General features: G+C 42.9%; 1 protein-coding gene across 5 annotated transcripts in view; it reads left to right on the plus strand.

The window, feature by feature from the left end:
• The window catches only part of LOC147012574 (astrotactin-2-like), a 954475-nt gene that overhangs the window by 733971 nt on the left and 193119 nt on the right, over positions 1-27385 (plus strand). For all 5 annotated transcript variants that reach the window (XM_085853556.1, XM_085853558.1, XM_085853557.1 and 2 more), the window contains 2 exons: positions 9510-9676; positions 14878-15138. In XM_085853556.1, coding sequence (XP_085709682.1) covers positions 9510-9676; positions 14878-15138 — 428 coding nt within the window. The remainder of the gene's footprint in view (positions 1-9509; positions 9677-14877; positions 15139-27385) is intronic.

Here is a 27385-nt window from a genome sequence, read left to right on the forward strand (position 1 = left end):
GAATGGTAAATTAATTTGTTTATAGCATCGGAGCTGTTACCCGCACAACCACATTGTAAAATAGCATGCCATCTAACCTGGCGTCAATGATTACCTGAGAAGAGCAGACCACTTGCTGTCCACACTGACAGAACCATTACCGCAGAAAGTGATCCGTCGATCGACTAACAGCCGGATTTCTGCTTATTGCTTGGTAAGCAAAGGCATTTGCAGTAAGGAAACTGCTTAAGTTTCTCCATTCCCGGCAATCAAAGCTGGTTCCTATTGCTTGTGGGGTGAAAGCAACACACACACACACACACACACACACACACACACACACACACACACACACACACACACACACACACACACACACACACACACACACACACACACACACACACCTAAAAGCAAAAGATAGAGATAAAAATGTCAAAGTGTAGTCATGTGTCCATTATGGTAAGCCTGCACTCGCACAAAAAGGAATAAGTAATCTGCATCATGTGACAGAAGGATGTAGTCTACAGGAAATGACGTTTGGATGCCATTGTGTCCGAACCTTTTTACATTATCAGTTTCGTTTGAAAGATTTTGAAATCCACAGGTTGTGATTCGAAAAGTCTTCCTCATGACGAACTAATGTACATTTCATTGTGTCGAATCAACTTTTTGCAAAATGTCAGGACAAACGAAGAAACCAAAAACTTTCAAACCTGTCCACAATATTGAGATAGTCCAGATCAGCCGAACTTTGCAAACGTGAAAGGTTCTGTGATGAGATTTTCTTTAAGAATGTAAATTTACAAAGGAAAAGGTGCAACAGAAATCCTACAGCTTGGGCAGAAAAATAACGATCGGAAATGAAAGACGGGGTAAAAGGGGAAAGAGTTAAAATCTATTTCGGTTAAGGGAGGAAAAACGATGGGGTGGGGTGCAAGAATCACAGCGTTTGTTAGGGGTGGGCCGAAGGTACCCAAGGGTAGCTCATGCACACTCGCCTTTTCCCCTCGATAACACTACACCTGTCGTAATAGGTTGCTCTGGGAGGAATTTACACATCGCACAAAACATCAATCAGACAGGAAATGTGGCAGCAAGAATGGGCGTTCGATAAATTCTGCACACTATGCAGCTCACACTCTGCTCCCAACATCCTTCTGGATGTAGCATCGGTGTGGTTATGATGCTCAGAGCGGCCACAGTGGATAATTGGCCTTCACTGTCAATGCTATGTACCCACAAGGCCTTGCTTAACTTGACAGAACAGGAAAGGTTGTCAGAAGAAAGTCATTGAATTACCACATGTAAAAAAAAAGTTATTAATTGTACGACATATATGCATATTGTTTATCGTGAGATCCATACAACTTTGGGATAATTGCTATGGAAGACAACAAGGCAATCAGGGCAAATAGTTTAGCTTGCCTGGACTCCAGAAGCTTACTTCACAGGTTTGCTGATTTTCTTTATTGCTCAAAAATTAAACCCAAAAGGTCTTCCATTTTCAATATGTATCTTGTGACTTTTAGATTGGTCCATCACAAGCAGTAACCCTGAAAGGTCTTTCTCGTCACACGGCTTTTGTACACATGGAAACCCTCAATGGGGGATCCTTGTAATTAATTCTCAATGTCAGCAAGGAAAATTATTGTCTGACCGGGCTTCAATGGCTGAATTACAGCAAAGCCAAGCAAAATCCAGAGGATTAACAAGCAAACATGCAAATCCCAGCCTGGCATTCAACAGCGCACCCAATCATCGAAACGCATGGCAAAGAGTAGATAGTGAGGAAAGGCACCGGTTTAGAGCTTCCTGTGACCTTCTCTGGTCCGCCATCTCAATATTGCATGGAAAAAAAAACTTTTTCATAAATCCAACACCCGATTTCTCGTCACCCAAAAAGCTGCGTAGGATATTAATTTCACCTTAGGTGTTTTGTTTTTCGTTATGTTGACTCATTGTCATCGTTTGCTCACTTTCATGCCTGAAAGTGGACCGCATACGCAGTGAGAAAATAATCTCAAGAACAAATGGTTATTTATAATGGAGGAAACTCGTACTAATCAGAATCAGAATGTTGGTTGATAACCTGAAACAGCTATCTGGTAACCAGAAGAGCAGTTCATGCTGAATTCGAATGTTTGAGCTTTTGACTTCATTTGCGGCAAAGCTCGCAGAACACTGCTTCGAGGTTGGAAATTGATGGCAGCTGAATACAAACAAACTATATTATAAACAAACAACTTGATTGCATGCCTGTCATGATGCTCTTGTCAGGAAGTTACAAATTAAGTAATCCCACTCCTAATTAAAGAGTGAAGTATTTGAAGTGAGTAAGCAATGGGATTCACAGAAATAAAACCAAGCAATCTAAAAAGGGCACGCTGAAAGCCAGGCATAAGGCTCAACATGAGGTGCAGCTATGGGCTCCCCTAATCCTGTTATAATTACTTAGCTAAGCCCTGCTACGAGGTGCCAACTGAAAGATTTGTGCCATCTTGCCTCCTGCTCACCATGATCCTCCAAGATCTCGACAATAACACCTTCGTGCAATTTATTTGTACTTATCTTATCCATACCTTTCTATTGCAAATGACCTTTTTACCCCTTTAGACCCCAATACAAATACGTCCCTCCTCCGTTCCACTCTCATGCCATTGAGCTGTGTGCCAGAGTCATAGTCGTCATGTACCTGGCTTTTTGTGCAATAATGTGGTTTGCCAACACAAAAATGGCCTTTCACCTTGTTTCTCACATCGCCCACAGTGCATTGGGGAAATAGAGGTGAGCAGGCAAAGTATTCAGAATTTTGCAAAATTAAAAAAATTGGTTCTAAGTTTCATCAAAAAGCATATGCTTATCCAGAAAAGTGTGTGTGTGTGTGTGTGTGTGTGTGTGTGTGTGTGTGTGTGTGTGTGTGTGTGTGTGTGTGTGTGTGTGTGTGTGTGTGTGTGTGTGTGTGCGTGCGTGCGCGCGTGCGTGCGCGCGTGCGTGCGCGCGTGCGTGCGTGCGTGCGTGCGTGTTTGCATTTACACAAAAGTGTTCATACTTTGTGCTTGAATAAAACTTGATTTTGTTTCGACTTTATCAACAATTTTCATTCTGAGTCACCAGTTTCATTTGAGCTTGAAGGGAACTTCATGAAGGAGATATTTCTGTCTATAATATGTGAAACTAGAAGGGCACACCACACGGTAGAGTGCATACCTCTGCCACGCAATGTCTGATCCAGTAGAACATATTGGGCCCAATAAATTTTTGATACATCATGCTATATATCGTTTTTGGTCCCATCTCTCAATGTTGAAGACTCACTTTAAAAATTAAAAAATTATTGTATCCGGATCTGGGTTCAGATCTTCTCCAAAATCAAATCAATTTGTCCTTGTCACACACCGAACCTGTCCAAGTTTCGGCTGAATCCGTCCACAACTTTTGAGTTATCATACTATATACATATCTTCTTCTTCTTCTTTCGGCTGCTCCCGTTAGGGGTCGCCACAGCAGATCATCCATCTCCATTTCGCTCTATCCTCCACATCTTCCATTGACACTCCAACCACCCGCATATCCGCCCTAACCGCATCCATGAACCTCTTCTTTGGCCTTCCTCTTCTCCTCCTACCTGGTGGCTCCATCCTCAGCATCCTTCTCCCGATATACTCCGCTTCCTCCTGTGCACATGTCCAAACCATCTCAATCTCGCCTCTCCCACTTTGTCTTCAAACCGTCCTACTATATATATATATATATATATATATATATATATATATATATATATATATATATATATATATATATATATATATATATATATATATATATATTTGTTGGCACTATCTTTTAATGATAAAGAGAGACAAAGTTGTAATAGCCGGATCCGGATCTTCAACAAAATCAAATCACTTCATCCTTGTCACACCCCCAACCGGCCCACCAAGTTTCATTCAAATCCGTCCACAACTTTTTGAGATATCCTGCACACAAGCAAACAAACAAAAAAGATGTTGTGCATAACACGATACTTGCGAAATCCATAAAACAAATGTGACCTTAAAAAATAATTAGTGGCTGAATTCAATGACCAAATATGTAAATACTCTTCAAATTTCAAGTCAACGGGATGAAAATGAAGGATTTTTAAATCTAACCTTAATTGTGGACCTTTGGATGATGTTGATCTTTTGGTCTATGTTGACCAGGAAAATAATTAGCTGGTTGAATTCAGCGACCTGAAATATAAATCATCTTCAAATTTCAATTTAACGGGATGAAAATTGAGCATTTTAGAAATCTAACCATAGTTGTTGACCTTTGGGCTTTGTTTACCTTTTGTTCATTGTGGACCGAAAAAACAATTGGGTGGTTGAATTCAGCAACCTGAAATATAAATCCTCTTCAAATTTCAAGTCAATTGGATGAAAACTGAGGATTTTAGAAATACCATCTTAGTTGGTGACCTTGACCCTATGTTGACCTTTTGATCAATCTTGAACTAAAAAATAACTGCTGGTTGAATTCAGTGACCTGAAATATAAATCCTCTTCAAATTTCAAGTCAATGGGATGAAAATTGAGGATTTTAGAAATCTCACCTGAGTTGATCTTTTGGTCTATGTTGCGCTCAAAAATAACTGGTGGTTGAATTCAGTGACCTGAAATATAAATCCTCTTTAAATTTCAAGTCAATCAGATGAAAATTGAGGATTTTAGAAACCCCACCTCAGTTGTTGACCTTTGGCCTATGTTGACCTTTTGGCCAAGGATAATCTCAAAAATAACATGTGGTTGAATTCATTGACCTGGAATATAAATTCTCTTCAAATTTCAAGTCAATAAATTGGATGAAAATGAGGATTTTAGAAATTTGACAAATTTGTTGACCATTGGCTCATGGTGACCTTTTGACCTCAAAAACAATAGGCTTCTTGCTTATGACGAACTCTACCATGTGATGAAGTTTCATGAAGATCGGTTTGAAATTGTGACCTGCAGGTGACTGACATACAAACAAAGACAGACAGACAGACAGGGGTGAAAACAGAACCTCTTTCCACCTTCGGTGGCAGAGGTAATAAAATAACAGTCAATATTTTCCGTTGTATATTTGAAAGTGATGTTTTTGATAATATTTCATCTGTGTTACCCCCCTCTCCCCTCGCCGCCACCCCGAGGGGAGCTCAAGACGTGCACGCCAATCAATGCTCAGGTTATAGTGGAAAGGTAGAGGGATCTTTATAATTTGAAGAGGAAACTGTTTTTAGAACATAAGCTCAAGTTACTCTTTTAAACACATTTGAAGCATTTTTTTTTTAATAAAAGGGAAACCATTTGACATATTACATTTTCAGCATAGACGAGTCAACAGCCCCAACCCACACCCCCACATTGTAATTTTAAATCGGCAGAATATGTTTCCAATAGGTGGATATGACAAACATTATATGAACATTCTCTAGTTCCTGTGTTGTTGACATTTCCCATATTATGTGTAACTAGTAGTCAATCCTTGATGTCCAATGATGTAGTGTTTATTTTTCAGTGTATAAAATACGGAAAGAGTAGATTTTTGTTCGAGTAGTGAAATCCTTGTTGCATTTTCCTCACTCGTATGGATTTGATTCCCATCCTTGATGGTACAGCTGCATTAATCCAACAGTTACAACCAGTCGTTGGGCGAACGTGGAAAGTCAGTGTTGGGCCAACGCCGAATAACATCGGACATTGTCTGAAAGTTGTCGGTATCCACAAGACCAACTGCCTATTTCCATTTAAAAGTGAAAGTTGAACCAACATGACGATGTGCATATGGGCAACCGTGAAGATGCCAACCCAGGTCTGACATTGGTCAAACATAGCTGTTCCAGCTAGGTTTGCCACTCAGTTGAAATGTTCACACCTTGCAATGAGGTCACGACCTGTTCTGGATTGGACCGTATCCCAGGAAACATTCACAACTTGTCGTAAATGCACCAATGCTCTGTCACGACAATGAATCTTGAGGTATTGTTGATAGTTCCACCATAGTAAGAGAAGAGGCTGACAATATAGCTCAGAAATGGTGTACTTGCCCTTGAGCTGTCTAGTCTGGGTTGGCTCTCCAGCTTATAAACTATCATCTTGGTGATTTGCAGGCAGGGAGGTGCATCGCAGAGTACATCATCCTTCAAAGGACTGTATAGCCAGCTGTCCCCTGTCCTCTGTGTGAGCTGTCACTGAATGCACATTTATAAAATGGGCACTTTCAAACAGAGAAAGCCATTTTGTGCTGATACCTTCACAAAATAACAAATTCCTGCACTGACTGCCAGTGGGAAGACGATGACAAATGATTTTGAGTCGAGTTGTGAACTCGCGTGGATGGATATGATGTGTGTGATCGGATTTGGTGACTTCGTGTATAGTATGTAGTATGTAGACATAGGTTATTTTATTTACAGAATTTGCATCCTCTCTTCGCTGAAGGAGATTATCGTATACTTTTGGCTCATTTGTATTGTCTTACTTTTGAATCTTACTGCCTCGTGGTTCGAAGGCAATTACATTGAAAATTCAGGAATTTATATTCATGTTTTCTGGCAGCTCAGAAAACAGCTCCTTCAGAGACCTTATGGGAAACTATTAAGAAGCTGATAAGAGCAAAGACATGCTGGGGCTCTTCCCCCACCAGGGACATTCCAATTATATCAGAGTCATAACATGGATGTGGGGGTGGTGGGGGGGAGGTTCACATTTAACGTCAACCCAGTTTAACGTCCATTTGAGGGATGGCACACACATTAATGAATCTCCCTCCTTGCGTGAAAAATAACACGATGACAGTTTATCGCTGAGACGGATTTCGAACGCAGGTAAGACAGCTCAGAGGTGAGTGTGCATACCTTTCGAGTGTAGACTATCTTGCCAGCCCAATATTTCTCTACACAGAGACTTCGGATAAAACGAATTTCTCTTCTCGATTATTTATTTCATTAGAGTGAAGGATATATATATATATATATATATATATATATATATATATATATATATATATATATATATATATATATATATATATATATAATCTTTGCATACCTGTGCCATCATCCAATCCAGACTGGCTTGTTGAAGTTAACTCGGAGGAAAAGCATGGGGTAAACTTCCTGGGTCAGATTGTGGTGGTGTGTGGCGGAGTGGTGCTGAGGTGTCGTCCACCAGACGGTGGTCTCCTCGGGTTATCCTGAGGCGGTACCTTCCAGTGGGTACCTATAATATCCTATCCCTAAGAGAGGATGATCACCTGTCTGTTGTCATCTGAACTCAAGCGTTTGAACATCGGTATTACAGCACTCTCTGAGGTGTGGAGACCGGAGAGTGGCGAGATCATGGCGTGTGGTTACACCTACGATATGCACATATGTGAGCCATCATTCTTCATCTGTGTGCCAAGTTCTAACAACATCAGTAAATGCATATCTGAGAAATGGTTGAGGACGTGTTCAACATCGGGTGTTTTTATTACCACTAAAATGGCCACCAGTCGGCCATATTGGATCTGATATCGAAAAAAAAAATGGTGCGCATATGTACACCATCATGTGTTGTCTTTGTGCCGAGCACAAATAAAATTAGTCCATACATGTCCAAGATGTGGTTGCGGACGCACGTACACACGGACATAAAAATTGACACCAAATCCATTAGCCCCCATTTTGGACTAAGTCCAACGGGGCCTAAATAATGCTTACACTTACAAGGGCTATTTCACTTGGCCATTCTCTGCTGAGAATGGATCACAGTGAGCAAGATGTTTTGGACCATTGGGGCGATGACGCATCATTTCCTTGGGACAGTCAATTGGATCTCTGCCAGTAAAAGGAGGCTCAAGTTTGCAACAGTAATGTCTGCCCAGAGACTGCTTTTGCAGCGCTGACACACGAGAAAGAATATGTTCATTGAACCTAAGGAGAGGAGGAGGTTGAATCAACATTCGGCCAACTAAAAATGAATTTATTGGGGAAAAGGAAGATTAAATACAAATAAAGTGATTCACATTACATTTTGAAGTATTTCCAAAATGAATGTTGAAATTTACCAATTGTGCCATTGTAATGTTGAAAATGAAATCGTGTGCGAAAAATATCCCCTTCGATTGGCGTCATTTGACCTCTGTCTGTGGCACCAGTGACCATGGAATGATTAACATCACCAATCTCTGGGTTATAATAATCAGTTCCCTTATAAGGAACTTCAGGAGGAGGCCATTAGGCCCATCAAAGCCTGCACTATTATTACCAATACATGGTTGTTTGTCCATACAGTGCTACATCATTTTTAAATACAAGGAAGGAGCACATACCATTTTTTTTAATGTCAGGTACGATTCTGCGTGGGAGTAGCGACCCGTCCAGGATTGTGCCCAATAGCCCAGGAGACCGCTTCGGCAGCACCGACGCTCTGTCCAGAGTACGGTCCCAATGGATGGATGGATGGATGGTACGACTCAGCCAGGGATCAATCCACTGACCTCTCAGACTCGGTGAATGCTCTGGTTGTGGTTCTGAAATTTTTTACCTATCTTTTGGGCAAAATTCCCCCGGTAGTTCACAAATTTTGTGAAGGAAACAACAAGCACCTTCCAACACTCTGGTGTGTTCATTTTGAGAAATTGCAGTCATGTGACTTCACCTGTGGAGTCGATATGGATTCGTTGATCTACATTGTCAGGAATGTAAGCTTGCAAAATCATAGCACGTTCAAATCGAATAATCACCTGATAAAACGACAATTAATCTGCTTCTTTTAATTTCAAATGGTTAGGGATTAACGGGTATATTGTTCACCAGTATGCGTTAACTTTTTTGCAATTGCAAGAACAGTTTTACTCTTGACACCGTTGTTGCTGTTGATGTTGTTGCTGTTGTTGTTTTCCCTGTAACATTTTTCTGGTTTATTTTTTTTTTCTCTTATATTTTATATTTCTTATCAATAACTCTCACTCACAGTCCATCTTTTCCTATTTATTTCGATATGAGCTCACAGTCAGGAAGTATTGAATCATTATCAGCCTTGTCTCATTCTTTTGCCACCATGATGATTGCATAAATCTAAATCATTGCTTGTAAAATCATAATGTTCATCAATATCACCAAATTGTTAGCCTCCTTGCCTTATTTAAAGTAATAAACGTGGAAGATTGTTGTGTCCAAAAGAAAGCTTGATTCCATTCTAACTTTTTATTGTGGAAGGTACCGGTGGCATTATTTTGGGAACGTTAAAGATCCTACATTGCATTTTGAAAAAAGTAAGCCATTGTTCGCTCATACCTTGAACAAACTCCAACAACTTGTTTTAACTATACCAGGAGGGTAGATGGGCAGTGCCAATACAGAAAGTCAGGGACTGCTCAATACTAATGTGACACCTCCAGGAAGTAACATTCAATAGACGTATTAGACAGACTTGATGTTGCTGCAGAACATTATAAAGTTTGGACCATACTTTCCCAAGTTTCTCACTGGTGTCTTGTGTTTCCTTGTCTCTATCCAGTGCCCCATTGGCCTGCGGCCGATGAAGGATGGCTCTGGTTGTTATGACTACCGGCAAGGCGTAGACTGTTCAGACGGGCAAAATGGTGGTTGTGAACAGCTCTGCCTGCAGCAGACTGTCCCCATGCCTGATGATACAACCACCTACAACATTCACATGTTTTGCAGGTCAGAAATTCCTCATTTGGAAAGGAGATATCTATGCATTGATGGAAATACGGCAGAACTTCAGCTGCATCCCCATCTTCTTTATCCCCCACCTTCCATTCTCTCCCCTTACTCTTATTTCCTCCCAAACTTCTTTCCCTTCTCTTCCCATTCCTTCCACAATCAAGTAACCTCTCTTTTCTTAATCGCCGAGCATGCTCCATTCCCTTATATTTTTAATTTTGATATTTTAGAAAACCCCTTCCCCCTGTAGTCCCCTCCCGTGACCCCAATGAATATGAAACAAATTGATGACTTTAAAGAGTAATCAAACAGACGTGCAGTTTCAAAACAAATAAAGCACATGTGCATAATCTGCAGTTTGAATCATTGTTATTAGAGCATGGCTATATACCAAGTGTAGAGAGGCCAATGACTGAAAACACACTGGGTGCTTTCACCATTCCGACCCAATGGGATTGGGACTTGATCCTGAAATCACCAGATTGCAATACAGAAGCTCAGCCAGTTGAGCCAACCCAGGAATGTAATGAGTAATGTGCCATTAAATTAAATAAATTGACTGTGTGAGAAGCATGAGTGAGGTTTGGAGTTGTAATAAAGTCGTTATGAATGAATAAGTCCTGGTTGTTTTGCATCATTATTGAAGGATATGTTGGGGTTTTAAAGCTTGGAATGGGAATGAGAGTCCATGGCATTTGGAAGTAACGAGGGGAGTTGTCAGGGAGAGGGGGAGTGGCTGGGGGTTGAGAGTCACCTTGCACAAGATGCAAAATTTATTTAAATTCCTCCAGAAAGATGCATTAAGTGATCAAATGATAAGCTTCTAAAATATTATATTTTTCATTCCGTAAGTCAGAGAGACAGCTACATTTGGTAATGTTCATTTTCACAACCGATAATTAAATCTCGACAGGTCACTTCTTTCACTGCAGGATTCCCCGTCAAAGGACCCATCAACTCCGGTAAGAAATTATAATTTGGCCAGGGTACTCGGATGGAGTAGCCGACTCATTTTGAACAGTTTCGTGAAATATTTCAAATCCCATTAAATTCTCGCATGTTGAACAGCCACCATAACAACCCTTCCGAATGATGATGCATCGAATGATAGTATGCCATGCCTACGAAGGACATCTGAGCTTGGTATACCACATTATTACTCAAGTTTGTACAGTGGCCTGCAAAAGTATTCAACCCTCTTCCAAAGTTTTCACATTTTGATGCCACCTGAGCTTATTTCACGAGGCTTTCAAATCAAATAGAGTCTTCACAAACTACTCCAAAGTGATAAGGATTTTTTTTCAAGTGAAGATAAAATGTGAATAAGTTAGATTCACAGAGAAAATCAGATGGTTATCAGTGGGATAAGTATTCAAGCCATTTGCCAAATTAACCTAAAAATCACTTCATGAGCAAATTATTTGTTTGAAAGGTGACAAAATAAGTGTAATAGGTTTCACCTGTATGTCATCAGTGGCTTAACTTAGAAATTAATCTCCCCCACTTATCTAAGGTGTTTTAAGGTGCAACTCTCTTGGTCAACAAACAAGGCAAACATGAAGACCAAGCAGCTTTCCAAGGAAATCAGACATAAAGTGGTGGAGAAGCACTGTTCAGGAGAGGGTTATAAGAATATTTCAGTTACTCATTATCCCTTTGAGTACGGTGAAATCCATCATGAAGAAGTGGAAGACGTATCACACCACCCAGACGCTACCCAGATCAGGTCACCCATCCAAACTCAGCAGCTGGGCAAGCAGGAATCTGGTTCAGGATGTCACTGTAAATCCAGCAATGACTTTGAAAGATCTGCAAGCTCGATGTCTGAGATGGGGGTCAGTGTTCATCAATCAACAATATCCCGTTCCCTTCACAAAGCTGACCTCCATGGAGAGGTGGCAATAAAGAAGCTATTCCTGAAAAAGATACGTCTAAAAGCTCGTATGGAGTTTGTAAAAAAAGCATCTTAATGATACTGCAAGCATGTGAAGAAACGTTTTGTTGTCAGATGAGACAAAAATTGAACTTTTTGGTCTAAATTCAAAGCTTTACACCCAAAGAGTTGAATTCACACATTATTTGATACTCTGAACATCTGCAGTCATCTCTGAATGGTGTTTGACATCACTGCACTGGGTTGTTAAGCAATTAGCTTTCAGTCAAAACAAACACCACTCAGATACACTCGGCATGTCAAACAATGTCCAAATTGGACAAATGAACACTTGATTTTTTAGCAGTCGAAACTGCTGCTAAGTTCAATGCCTGCAGTTTAAATTTTGAAATTTGCCTCAGATTAAGATATTCTAGAGCTTATCGCATGTGCAGAAATGAAATAAATCCATGAAAACTGGCATCTCCTGGCATTTTTAAGCATTGCCATGTACACACCATTTCGTAGATATGAGATCAGGTACTTGATATGAGTGAGGAAAGTAATAAAATAAAAAATTGGGCACTTTATCGTTGAGAAATCGTTGCGGCCTGACCCAAATTGAGCAGGCCAAAAAAAATGGCGAATTTAGACCCCGAGGGAGAGCGGGCTAACCCAACGTGTTGACCAAGGATGAAGCCTTGATAAAGGATAATTAAATAAGGCCATAAATTATCTTTTAAAAAGGGGTGTTTTACTTAACCCAAACACCCAGTTTTCATCCATGCACTCCCTTGGAGTTCCCTTCGTATGCATGCAAAGTTTGGGGCCACGAGGTTTCATGGTTTTCGAATTATGGAGGAGATACTCTCTCTCTCTCTCTCTCTCTCTCTCTCTCTCTCTCTCTCTCTCTCTCTATCTCTATCTCTATCTCTATCTCTATCTCTATCTCTATCTCTATCTCTATCTCTATCTCTATCTCTATCTCTATCTATCTCTCTATCTATCTCTCTCTCTCTCTCTCTCTCTCTCTATCTCTGTCTCTATCTCTATCTCTATCTCTATCTCTATCTCTATCTCTATCTCTATCTCTATCTCTATCTCTATCTCTATCTCTATCTCTATCTCTATCTCTATCTCTATCTCTATCTCTATCTCTCTCTATCCATCTCTCTCTCTCTCTCTCTCTCTCTCTCTCTCAATCTCTCTCTCTCTCTCTCTCTCTCTCTCTCTCTCTCACACACACACACACACACACACACACACACACACACACACACACACACACACACACACACACACACACACACACACACACACACACACACACACACACACACACACACACACACACACACATACACACACATACACACATACACACATACACACATACACACATACACACATACACACATACACACATACACACATACACACATACACACATACACACATACACACACACACACATTGACATTTATTAGTACAGATATATCCGACGAACTGCATCAAAGTGGTTGTACCGGCCAATTGATTTATTCTCTGAATTGGGTTTTGGGCCTGTTTGCTGTCTTACCATATTTCGGTGGAATGCCTGAGCCAGGCAGGTGAGTAACTCCGATCAGATTCAAATCGCTCGAAGACCAGGTGAATTTGTAATGGTGTATTAAAAACAGGCGAATGGCGGGATCACAGGGAAGCATTTTAATTACTTACAATAAATCCATGTGTACCCCGGAGTAACGAACAAGCGGTAACTCATTAAGTATCTAATCCTTAAGGGCCTCATGCACACAACAGAAGAAAGGACCAGAGGAATGACAGTACCAAACGCTGCGCCCGACAGGATGCAACAAGTTCCAAGTGGTGATACATCCACTGTGGGAAACACAGTTTGTGCCATGAGCTGGAGCTAGACGAGGTGGAAGTGGGCACGGCTTGTGGTGGGGGCATGTTGTTTGGAAGGCTGCAAGTAGATGCGTCTTGTGCAAGGGTCCTTGCGTAGCTTTCCCTGCACAGTTTCCGTGCATCTCTTCCCCCACAGTTTGAACCACTCTCCTTTTTTGTTTAGCTCCCACTTCAGTCCGTGATGCCACCAACACCATCCGGCTCTGCTGCCATTTGCACGGGTGTTAATCCCCCCCCCTGCCCCCCAGATAATCCGTGGATGAGGGAGTCTAGTCTGTGGGTGGTGCAACCAGTTCTGACCTTTCACCCAGATCATTGGCATGCTCTCAGTTTCATGGTGGCTTTTTGTGTCCGTGGCCTATCGAAGTGTTAAAAATGACATTTCGGACAGAAACAGCTTTCTCGACATATGACAACACGTAATCCTACATCACAATCAAATTACCTCACACTGATTCGAAACAGGCACTAAGGGAAATAAGGATTGCTATACCACGCAAAGTTACCCCCTGGAAGGCATTCTGACATCAAAATTTATATTTAAATACGAGCAGAGGCTGAACCGGGGATTGGGGGGTGGGGGGGGATATATGGTGCTGAGCTGCTTGTTGAGCTTTTCCCGGTGGTGGTTTTTGAAAAACTGTTGTTGGCCTCATGGTGGATACCTTTTGCCTGCAGGCCAGTAGCAGCACTGCCTTACCCTACATCCCAATACACACTTTATAGTGACCCGTGGTGGCCTCAAAACGGATGTCAAGGCCAACATGTGGTAGCTTAAAACCTTGCGCAGATTCCGAAGCACTTACACACAAAATTTGGAGCCTCTATGTGCTATGGTTCAGCCATGAAAGAACAACACAAACATTTTAATAAATACATATAATAATATATAACCTTTATTCCTGGCCCCAATATGTGTATTTCTAGCCCCAGGTCATGCTCTGTGTCAAGGCAGACCAAGGCCTTTATTTTCTAATAGTCGCTTGTATGTGCCAATTAAATGTCTGTTGAAAGAATGTTTCTTTTGTTTCGCCATTATCCTCAACCCTGCAGTTATTGCCACCTTGCCATATATTTCTCATTCATCCACAAATTTATCTCTGAGATGATTTTCTGTGATGCCATTTACACTTTACATAATCATGACAATGGAATGTTCAGTTTCTCTGGCATGTCTTGTCACATCTTTTAAATTGCCGATTGTAATAGCCCGCACGAACAAGAGCAAAAGTCTGACACATCCTTAACCAATTCATTTGTATGATCTTTGGGTTTGCTTTCAGAATGCACTAGATGCTCTGGCAGTCATATGTTTACAATTTTGGGTGTCTGTGTTGTTCATTTGTTGATGTAAGGTTTGTTAACCTTTAATAATGTCCTTTGTTTTTACTTTCTCTCATCCTCAACATGACAGCTGTGTGGAGGAATATCGCCTTGGTCCTGATGGACGGTCATGTCTTCTTCTGTCGGAGCCATGCCCTGGCGGTGCCTTGTGCTCAGACCATGACCAACATGGTCCCGGAGATGTCATGTTTTGGGAGATGCTTCATGGATTTGACAATGGAACAGGCCTAACCTTTCCTCAAGAGGGTGGCCAGAACCTCAGTGAGGTTCTTGAAAATGGAACCCACACTGAGAGCACTGCTCGACGTCAGATCTTTCGTGTAAGCTTCAGGTAAGCTCTGTTATTGCGATGCTGCATATTTTATCTTTTGATTTCCAACTGGACTTGTCATCTCCCAAGTATTCCTTTCCATCTTTAAATTTGTACTATATCTGGTACAATTTACAGATGTCATGATAATGTTAAAAGTAAGAGAAATCTTTGAAATTCTTTGCCAGGAATTTATTTCTGACCAGGTGCACTTGTCTGTCTGTCTGTATGTCTGTCGACATACATCCCACTTGTTTGTCTGTCTTTGCTGGTGAAACTGCATTTAATCTCAACAGTTATCTACATATTGTTTTTGCACCTGCAATAACACTACATCCTCATTTGTGACGGGAGTGCTGACCCGTCCAGGATTGTAACCCGAGTCATAGAAACTGCTCGAGCAGCACCGACCCTCTGTATGGAGCTTGATTCATGATCTGATAATTCTACACATTGGTGTGCCCTTTATCTTTGTCCAGTCATTCGTTACTTTTCTTTATATTTGTGTCTTCCAAGCTGTTATATATTTTTTTTTTCTGCCAATGTCGCATTTTTGCAAATATGGGAGCATTCATACACTGTCCTACTTTAGCACGTTTGTGTGCATGCATCTTTCCTGCACAAGTTGTATTACTGGGATAGCATCTGTCAAAGATGCTCCATTAGCCTTAGAGCAATCAAAAATAAATTGAGTGTGGTGGCGTTTGGTAAACTCTGGTGCTTTAAATTAAATTTGCATTCGGAATCAGCTGGGATGTGGGGGGAGGACGAGGTGTGGACAAAATGTGCATGATTCAGACAACAGCTTTCACCGCATAACTTCCCTATGGAAGGTGTCGGCTGAAGTTGTAAATTTCCTACAAGGAGAATGAGGGACGATGGAGGAATCTCTTTTTCGAATACTTTTAAACTAAAGAAGCCTCGATCTTGCATAAAAAGATGACCGTGGTCTATAAACCTGAATGATGTGATGGAAGAGTGAATAGACCTGTTTAACGTGAGCTGGTCGACACGATGATAAAAATGTTAGCTTTATGTCCAACTCGAGCACGATTGATGCGTTTGAGCGAGTGCACTATCCATGGTGAATAGAGTTAATAAGGTTTCATTCGCATGGTCATATAATTACACTGAACAACAAAAAATTTTTACTGGAGAGGTGTAAAGTGATTTAGACTAATTTGGGTACGCTGATTTCAAAAATCATAACCGTTTTGCTGTATCACGTCAGGATTTTCAGTAACAGAAATATTCCCATTGCCTAGAAGTCAGGATTTCAATGAAATTTACAAAAATTCATTTATTCATTTATTTCATCATGAATGCTTCAAAATTATAGAAATTACAGAAAAACTCCACTAGAATGTAATTAAAAATGCTTTAGGCATTTGGCTTTGCGTTTGTGCTGCTCTGTGTCAGTTTCACGATGCAGGAACCAGCAGAAATCGCCCATCATGTTCGGGTTGTGCCGCCCTTGGTAACGCGTCTCCATGAGTGAAATCTCTTGGTGGAATCGCTCGCCATGCTCGTCCGAGACTGCTCCCAAGTTGTCAGGGAAGAAGTTCAGGTGCTGGTGTAGGAAATGGATTTTCAGGGACATCCTGGAGCCAAGTTTCCTGAATGACTCCAGCAGCTGCTGCACTATTTCTTCATAGTTGTCCGCGCGCTCGTTCCCCAAGAAGTTGTCCGTCACAGCTTTGAAGCTCCTCCATGCTGCCAGCTCTTTGGGGTTTAGAGTTGTCGGAAAAGTTTCGTCCTTCATAATCTGTCGGATTTGCGGTCCAACAAAGACACCAGCCTTGATCTTGGCCTCCGACAAGGTGTTGCCAAACTTTTCCTTGAGGTATAAAAACCCACGCCCATTCAGATCCATTGCCCATACAAAACTTTTCATCAAGCCGAGCTTTATGTGGAGTGGTGGAAGGAAAACCTTGGCTGGGTCGACAAGGGCGACATGCTTCACGTTGTGTCGACCAGGTACATGCTCTTTTCGCTCTTCCAAATCTTTCTTCGTCCAGTGATTCTTGTCGTCTCTGCTATCCCAGAGACAAAGGAAGCACATGTATTTCGTGTAGCCTGACTGCAGCCCTAACAACAGCGCCACCACTTTCAAGTCTCCGCAGATGTGCCAGTTGAAGTCATTGTACTTGATGGAATCAAGCAGCTGCCGCATAGTCTCATAGGTCTCTGTCATGCCGAACGCGTGAGCCAGTGGGACTGATGGTTTCTCATTGCCATTGTGGAGCAAAACAGCCTTCAAGCTGTTCTTCCCCGAGTCGATGAAGAGGCGCCAGTCTGCAGGATCGTGATCACACCCAAGTTCTTTCAACAGACCGTTGATGTCACTGCAGAATGTCATCGTGTCTTCCATCTCAAAGAACTCAGCCATGTCTCTGTGACGTGCTCTGAACAAGGATATCTTGGTGTTAGGTTCCAGTAGATTCCACTGCTGCAGCCTTGATCCAAGCAGCTCTGCCTTCGCCTTTGACAGCGAGAGATCTCTTACAAGATCATTTAAGTCTCCCTGGTTCAGAAGGTGTGGTTCTTGAGTGTCGGGTTCAAAAGGTTCATCATCACCATCCTCTTCACCACTGCTTACAGCTATGTTCCGATCAGCTGGAGGTGTTGGAACGGGGTTCTCGTCATCATGAGGCACAGGTTTATGAGCAGAGACGCAGTCAGCGTACTTGATGTGACCTTTATTCTTCTTGTTGAAGCCGGCGATGCTTGTGCAGCAGAAATAACAATCATCATGATGATTCTGCGGCTCACGCCATATCATGGGCACCGCAAATGGCATGCTCGCGTGCTTGCCCACCAACCACTGAGTCAAGGTTGTGTGACAGCTTGTGCAGCAGATGTGTGGTGCCCAGCTCTGTTCTTGGTCCCCCACCTTACACCCGAAGTAGTGAAAGTAGGCGGCCTTCATTTTCACTGCTGTAGATATACTTCGCTGTTGATCTTTTTTGGTATACCGACCACAGACATAACAGAAGTTGTCAGGATGATTGGTACAGGAACGCCTACTCATCTTTATCTGAAAGAAAGAAATATAACACAAGTTAACAACAATTGTACGAAATAGACATGTTAAAGACATATGTAAATTTCATTGAAATCCTGACTTCTAGGCAATGGGAATATTTCTGTTCCTGAAAATCCTGACGTGATACAGCAAAACGGTTATGATTTTTGAAATCAGCGTACCCAAATTAGTCTTAATCACTTTACACATCTCCAGTAAAAAAAAATTTTTGAAATTTGTTGTTCAGTGTTATCGATACCAACTCCCTGCAGGAATTTTGGAGAAACCTCGTACTGTTTTCAGATTTTAGAGCACGTGACTTCTTTCCATTCGAGATTTCCTTCTGGAAATTTGTGCTCTGTGCTCTCCGTAATTATTTTGGGGTTATCTGTGCTCTCCATAATTAACATGCCCCCTAATTATTCAGACATATTCGAGCATTGTACTGTCAATTTGCATTATTGAATTTACATTATTTACACATCCTGTGATGCCCAATTTGAGCTGTGAACCCGTATGCGGTGGCCCTTGTTTATCAGCCTGGTTGCCGTATACCACTCTTTGTGTCGAATGTTCATCTATTTTAACAATATAAACAGCAATTGTGATGCTATCTTTTTAACCCTTTGAATCCCAGCGGCCGTTTTACCAGCTGCTATTCAAACCTCCATACACCCAAGTGGTCATATTTTTCACCAGGGTGCCCAGAGTTTGGGAGCCAAAAGTCCAAGGAGCTCAGGGTTCAAAGGGTTAACCTATACCTTCCATCCATCCATAGAGACCATACTCTGTCCAGAGCATCGTTGCTGCTGAAGCAGTCTCCTGGGCTATTAGGCACAATCCTGGATGGGTCTCCACTCCGATGCAGGATACTCGAATGGCTCAATCATCCCGGCAAACTGGTACTCATTTTGCCGACCCCAGAACGATGACTGGCTGAGTCAACCCCACCTGTTATTAATTCAACAAAAAAGCAGGATTTGAACTCAGGACCCTAGGATCCCAAGCCCACCAGCCTAACCATAACCTATACCTGCCATCCCTTTAGAATTGGAAAATAGTAAAATACCATGAGGTATGACTTTAATTTCCAGCAGCCTCAAATGCAGTGGTATCAATTCAGCTGCTGACTTATTGGGTCGTTTTTCATACTTTTGTGTTGTTTGTGGGGAGAATACTTGTTGCCATTAGCAGAGGCTCTTCTACAGGAGAGCTTTGCAAAAATGATATTCTGTGATATATATATATATATATATATATATATATATATATATATATATATATATATATATATATATATATATATATATATATATATATATATATATATATATTATATATATATATTACATCACGATTACGCAATAATACCCACAAGTAATGGTGCACGAGTTGATGTGCAACCAAGCAGGTCAAGTTGTCCAGGGATTTGACGAAAGTACATCTGATCAAACAGCAGTTCTTGTCAGGCTCACACTTGTCTTTTTATTAATATAACCGGATGGAATGTACCCATAAGGGATCACCATGTGTTGAAGGCAAAACATTCTGCTACATGATTCAATTCCACACTGAGCTGCTTTGCCTCATGATTTCCATATTTATTATGCAATTTCAGGGCAAAGTAAAACAGTTGATGGGGTAAGCAGCATGGAGGAAAAAGAGTCTCGTCAGGCCAGAGAGAACTTAGATCTGTGACTTGCTCCAGGTACCATGTAAACCTGTACTAACCTGTTTCATGGTCGCGTTGTCGGTGACTAAACCATCTCCCCCACCAAGTTTATTGGTGAGGAGGGTGTATCGATATGGACACCCAGCAGGATTAAAAACAAAACCTGTCAAAGGGCGGAGGAGCTCCTTGTGAGCCAACGGTTATCCATATCTAATGTCCAACTGTGTCTGCGGTCGTCCGCCGGCAGTTGGGTTACCTTTGAGAGGGGGTTGGTAGCAGGATTTGCACGCGGGCCACCGTAAAACACTTCATTCTGTAAAACACAAGAAAAACGAAAATAAATCTGAAAACCTACTTGGTGGGAGTACCTCCTGTGCAGCTTCCCTTCACAGGGCAGCTCACCAGATGACGGGATTGGGGCAAAGCCTTCAGGACCCCCACAATTTGATGATAGGAGGGATACCAACACGGGGTAACATTCCCGGGTCAAATTGTGGTAGTGTGTGTCGGGATGGTGCTGAGGTGTCATCCACCAGATGGCGGTCTCCTTGGGTTAACCTGAGGTGGTCCTTTCGGGTGGGTGCCTGGAATGTCCGATCCCAAAGAGAGGAGGATCACTTGTCTCTGTTATCATCTGAGCTCAAGTGTTTGGACATTGGTATTGCAGCACTCTGTGAGGTTCGGAGACCGGACAGTGACAAGATCATGGCGGATGTTAACACTGACTATTGATCTGGTCACTCTGACGGTTACCATGCCCAAGGAGTTACTGTAGCTGTGTCCAATAAGCTGACTCCAATGATAATTGAGGTAACACCGGTCAATGAGCGTTCATCTAAAGATTCTAAAGAGATCTAAAGAGAATAAAGATTCATCACTCCTTCGGTGTCTTTTCCCTGGACTCTGGATATGCTCCAACTGAGGTGAGTGATCTCACTGTGAAGGACAAATCATATGCGATGCTCGAGTCTCTGGTTGATCATTTCCCCAGGCGAGATGCTCTTCTCATCTTGGGGGATTTCAATGCATCACCTGGAACTGATAGGGATGGTTATGAGACGTATATTGGTCCCCATGGGTCTGGAACTCTGAACCAGGAATAGCTCTAGGTTCCTTGACTTTGCAAGAAGTTGAGAACTTTGGGTGACTGGTTCATGGTTTCAGCACCCAAAGGCTCATCACTGAACTTGTTCTTCCAACGCTGGTGGTGCAGCAAAGGAGATTGACCATGTGCTTGTTGATGGTCGCTGGAGGATGATCCAGAACTGCAGGGTTTACTGGAGTGCTCAGTTCCTCAATACTGACCACAACCTTGTTGTAGCAACTCTGATGTTGCAGCTTAAACCCGGGAGAATGATAGCATCCCAGCCTAGGCTGGATGTTGGCAAGCTCAAGGATGAGAGGGTAGCTTAGGAGAATGCGAACAGGCTGAGTCGAGATTTGGGGGGTCTGGGTGCTTTGTGGAATCCTGAAGAGTTGTGGAGTGCCTTCAAGATCACAATCCTTGATGTTGCCTGTGGATGTCTTGGAACTCACCATCGGGCGAACAAGAATTTTGTCTCTCAGGGGACACTGGATACCATAAACCAGAGTCGTAGGGCCAGGCTTAATGGCAGAGCTGAGCTTAAAACTGTACGTGCGCTAAGGGTGGACAAGGAGGCCTATGTGCGAGGAATCTGAGAGGGGGTAGAGCATCACCTGTAGTCAAGTGATTCTCATCCTGCTTACAGGGGAATTTGCGCATTGCGTTCCTCCAAGCCCGTCCTTCGGTGTACTGCAGTGAGAGCAGAGTGTGGTAGGCTCTTGACAGAGGAGTCCGAAGTGAAGGCCCCCTGGGCCGGTTACTTTGAGCGGTTGTACCAGGCTGATCCACCAGCTGTTGAAGTGGATGTCAGGGGTGTTACTGTCGCTATTGCTGACACTCCAATCAACTGTGGTCCACCTTCGTTTGTGGAAACACAGACTGCAGTGAACTGGTTGAAATGGGGCAAAGCTTCTGTGATCTGTGGCATCCATGCTGAACTTCTAAAGGCCGGTGGAAATGCTGCACTCGTGTCGTTCCATGCAGTTCTGTGCTCTGCCTGGAACACAGGCATCATTCCAACTGATTGGAAGAGGGGCCTTGTTGTCCCTTTCTGGAAAGGGAAGGGTGATCGCCAAGACTGCAACAACTACCGAGGGGTGACGCTGCTCCCTGTACCGGGCAAGGTCTTTGCTCGGATAATTCTTGATGGGGTTCGCCACCATCTGCTTGAGCACCAGTGTCCAGAGCAGTCAGGATTTACACCAAAGAGGTCACGATGATTGAACGTATCCTTGCCCTTTGGATCCTCACTGAACTCAGACGCGAGTTTTGGTAGGGGCTGGTTGCAGCCTATGTTGATCTCTGCAAACCATTCAATTCGGTGAATCCGGATGCCTTCTGGATGATTCTTCGTCTTCGTGGGGTGCCACCAAAACTGAATAATCTGACGTCTGGTCTATACTCTTGTACTGAGAGTGCTGTGAGATGTCGTGATACCATCTCCAAGTTATTTCCAGTTGTTACTGGAATTCGTCAGGGGTGTGTACTGACCCTCATACCTTTCAGCACTTGTATGGACTGGATTCTGGGGAGGATGTCGGAGAGATCAAGCTGCGTGCATCATGTGGGAATGTCAAGATCTCTGACCTTGATTTCGCGGAGATCTCTGACCTTGACTCTTTGCGGAGACTCTGGATATCCTTTTGGGGGCCCTCGAGGTGCTGAATGAGGAGTCGGAGCCACTGTGATTACGGCTTTCCTGGGTCAAAACTAAAGGCGCTGTCACACCTTGACGTTTTAGCCAGCAATGGCAACATATAAAAATGTATGTAAAACTTTGGCGTACGTTGAAGTTTTGAGGTTTTTTTTTTAAGTTTTGGTCGTATTTATAACGTGTTGGTCGTATGCATAACATATGAGTAACGGGCACAGAACGTTTCGTTGTCTTATCGATAACTTATACCAACGAATGCTTAGCCTGTTGTCGGCGTTCACAACCTATGCCCAACGATAGTTTAACTTAGACATAGCGCGCTGCACGTATCACCGACGAACTTGTGGCGTTCTCTGTTAAAAACCTGCTGCACGCCGATTTAAATCATAACCGCCTGAAAATTGGAAGTGTCAACATCGCAGTCACACCTTGACGATTTAGCCAGCTTATGCTGACCTTTGAAAAATGTGTCGAAAACGCTGGCACACGTCGAATACGGTATGGGTAAGTTATGTATACGTTAAGAGCACGCTGAAAAACAATGAAGTACGCTGTCATATTCTGTGGTACGTCTAGTACGTCGTGAAATTTCAAGCATGCTGAAAGTTTTACGACGTACTCGACGTATGGCTCACAAGTTCCGCAGACGCAGGCATAAGTTCTTGGCACGCTCCGCGATTGTTGTCACACGTCAGACACACGTTACTTGTAAGTTACTCAAAAGTCGAAACACATCGAGGTAATGTTTAGCATACCCGAAACTTAATTTTTAACCTATGAGTAGCGTGCTTTGAACCTATGAGTAGCGTGCTTTGAACCTATGTGTAACGTATCTCAAACGCACATTGTCGTATGTAGACAAATTTGATTGACGTCTTCCGGATGACCACAGAACTTACTGAATGTGTTTCTAACTTACATCTACCGTATAATGGCGATTTGGCAGCATTTAGGGGAATTGGTATATACAAATGGGCTTCACAAGAGGAATCGGTCAGTGTTCTAGACTCCATGTTGAGTAGATGTCAATGTCACTAGCAGTGGCAGTAGCAGTAGTAGTAGTAGTAGTCGGTGAGCTGAGCGTGTCAGTAGTAGTAGTAGTAGTAGTGGTAGTAGTAGGTCCATGTCAGTAGTAGTAGGTGAGCGTGATGGGGAGGGTGTGGGTGATGATGCTTCCTCGTTGCGTCCACGAATAGGAGACTACTTTGCACCATTGTTCGATGTTCTTTTCGGCTAATTTTTTTTTCTCATTCCCACGATGAACTGTTTTTTTGTTTCAGGTTTTAAAGTTAAGTATTCAAAACGACTTGGACAAATGCATAGTGTACTATTAATGAACACAGAACGCTTCGATAACTTATAGATAAGTTATACCAACGATTGATTAGCGTGTTTTAGGCGTCCACAACCTATGCTCAACGATAGTCTAACGTATGCATGGCGTGGCAGGGTATCGTCGACGATTACGTGAGGTTTTCTATTCATAGGCTGCAACTTCACTTTTAATAAATGGCTGTCACTCGCCTATTGTTTTTGGACGCTGGTGCTCGGCAATTGAAATCGTTTTCGTTGAACGAGTTAAATCACTTCCACAGCACTGCAGTCACGGCACCAATAGCAGCAGGCTCAGTGCCAGCCTCATGCCAGGCTCAAGCGGATCCCTGTAGAAGGTGTACTGCTTGGTTATCCTTGGACCCACTCTAGCTAGCAGCTCGTCGAACATTGCTGGGGGCATTCGCAGGAAGTTGATGAAGGATGCATGGTCCTCATTCTGGAGTTCCACCATGAGCTGGTCATATATGCCATAATGGCGTCGCCTCCCGATCCATGGTTTGACCCAGTTCCTTCTCCTCCATTCACGTTTTCTTCTCCCGGCTCTATTTGCACACAACTGGTGCAGTGTCAACTCGATGAGGTCATGTTGATGTTGGAGGACAGGTAGGTATTGTCGTCTCAGCCTTGCCGTATCCTCCATCTCTCGGAATAACATGGACATGTACTTACCACGAAGTCTAAAAAAAAGACGGGTTCCTACTGCGAAGCCCCTTTTTATATTCCAATTCCCATAATTGCTGCCAATGCGCCATTATACGGTATCTGCAAGTTAGAAACGCGTTCAGTAAGTTCTGTGGTCGTCCTGAAGACGTCAAATACGTCTACATACGTATTTGTGCGTAGGACATGCTTTACAAATAATTTCCAAGCACATTACTCATATGTTATAAATAAGTCACGGGTATCCTAAACATTACTTTGACGTGTTTCGACATATGAGGAACTTTCAAGTAATGTGTTGTGAAGTGTGAACAACGTTCGTGTAGCGTGCTTACAAAACGTTACTCATAGGTTAGAAATAAGTTTTGGGTACGCAAAACATTACATCGACGTGTTTCGTCTTATGAGTAACTTACAAGTGACGTGTGTCAACGATCGCATAACGTGCCTACAACTTATGGCCAGCGTAGCGGAACGTGTGAGTCATACGCCGGCATACATCGTAAAATTTCAAGCATGCAAAAATTTGAGGACAACCCAAAAGTACAACGTTTAAAGCCAGCGTACTACGACGTATGGCAGTGTTTTTCAGCGTGCTCTTAACGTATACAAAACGTACCCATAAAGGCCCAGTCACACCTTGACGTTTTAGCCAGCAATGGCAACGTATTAAAATGTATGTAAAACGCTGGCTTACGTTGAACTTTTGATGTTTTTTTTTTTTAAAGATTCGGACGTACAGTGGGACCCGCGTAATAGAATCACTTTGGGCCGGACAAATTTGATTTTAATAAGCCGGTGATTCTAAAGTCCGAGTTCACCAGAGTTGTGGAGTATCAAGTGGATCAAATGTCGAGTACACATACGGAGACAAATACTCAGCATTTAGTTTGATTTATATGACACACTTGCTCAAAACAATGTAACTTACTACTGAAAATAAAACAATTACACGTACAGTACATATGTACTTTTCAAAGCAAAACAACATAGGTTTGTCGATGAGCCTACTCTGTGATGAAAAAATTGTCGATTGTTGCCTGCTTTAACGAGTCTGTGGTAATGGCGGTGACCTCCTTGTCAAGTTTGCGCAGGAAGGCCATGTCACTGAACCCATGTGATAGCAAACCAAGCCTGATCGTCTTAGCTGCAGACATCATTTCCCTGATGGTCGGGACAGAGATCTCCTCTTCCTCCTCTTCCTCCACTTTAGTGTCGGCGTCATAGTCTGCGTCAGTAGCAATTCCCATTTCGCGTTGGACTGCCGAAACGATGGCTTCGTCTGTGACATCATCGTCTGTGGTTTGGAGAGTGGCGTCCATGTTGACAAAGTCCTGCCATTGGTCGGGATCCATTTGAAGAGGGTTGGCTAACTCGTCGTCGTCATTGCTCTCGACCCTTTCATATAGCGTATCGTCGACGCTATATAACAGCATAGCGTCGAGGATCGTTATCTTTTTCGCCAAATCACTCGCTGTCATTGCTCCATCCTCGTTGTCAATCTCAGTGAGCACTTTTCGTAGCATGGCACGGCGGTAATGAGCTTTGAATGAACGGATAATTCCCTGATCTAACGGTTGAAGAACAGAGGTTGTGTTCGGCGGGAGAAATGCCACAGTAATGTTCGACAGTTGAAGTGATTGGGGATGTGCCGGACAGTTGTCGATGAGAAGCAACGCTTTCTGGTCATGACGCCGAAGCTCGCGATTCCACTCATCGAGCCATTCAGTGAAGAGGAAACCTGTCATCCATGCGGAGGAATTGGCTCTGTAGCGAACTGGAATTGTTTTGAGGCCTTTGAAACACCGTGGATTCTTGCTTTTACCAATACCGAAAGGAGGACGCTTAACACCAGTCATCGAGCAGCAAAAAAGCACCGTGATTCTTTCCTTTGGCTTTTTCCCACCGCAGTGCTGATCTCCCTTGAAGAGGAACGTTCCGTCTGGTAAGGCCCGAAAATACAACCCGGTTTCGTCAGCATTCCAGATCTCATCAGCCGTGAAGCCTTCTACGAGATCCGGAAACACGTGGTCCAGCCATTGTTGTTTCCCTCCCACGTCAGCCGCCGCTGCCTCTCCGTGAAGTTTCTTGTGGACGATTCCATGTCTTTTCTTGAACCGGTCAATCCAGCCGTTTGTCGCACTGAACTTCTTGTTGTTGAACTTTTCCGCGAACTGAGCTGCTTTCTCCCGCATCAGAGGTCCAGAAAGCGGTGCTTCCTTTTCTCTAGAAGTTTGAATCCACTTGACCATTGCTGATTCGACATCGGGTGCGTTGCCGCTTCGCTTGCGTTTCTGAGAAGAAGACGAATCCACTTGACCTTTCAGAATGGCCTCTCGATCTTTCAGAATCTTGCATAGGATCGGCTGGTTAATTTCCAACTTGTCTGCAGCATCTCGTTGGCTCATTCTGGGCAAAGCGTCATAGTCCCTCAGGATTTGTGCTTTATCAATGTTTGAATGATCCGTCTGCTTTCGTTTTCTGTCCATCGTGGAAATGACGACACGCCTAGTGCTTAGACTGCAGCTGTCAGCCGTCTGCCTATCTGTACAATGACTACCGAAATCACTGTAGTGGCATAGCGTTATTTTTAGCGTGACGTCAGCCGCCTGGTGGCAAAAGTTGGAACTGTGCGGCCAGTAGTCGCTGAACTGTCGAAGTGGATTGCCAGCAGCTGATTCTATTAAGCGGGTTTTTGATTCTAATAAACGGGAAAAATTGTGTACATTTAGATACAATGGAATCGGTCTCAACGATTTTGATTCTATAATACGGGTGATTCTATTAACCGTGATTCTATTAAGCGGGTCCCACTGTATTCATAACGAGTTGGTCGTA

The sequence above is a fragment of the Eptatretus burgeri genome, chromosome 14 (genome assembly GCF_056783735.1).
Source record: "Eptatretus burgeri isolate ZD-2024b chromosome 14, Ebu_testis_v1, whole genome shotgun sequence".
NCBI classification, from domain to species: domain Eukaryota; kingdom Metazoa; phylum Chordata; class Myxini; order Myxiniformes; family Myxinidae; genus Eptatretus; species Eptatretus burgeri.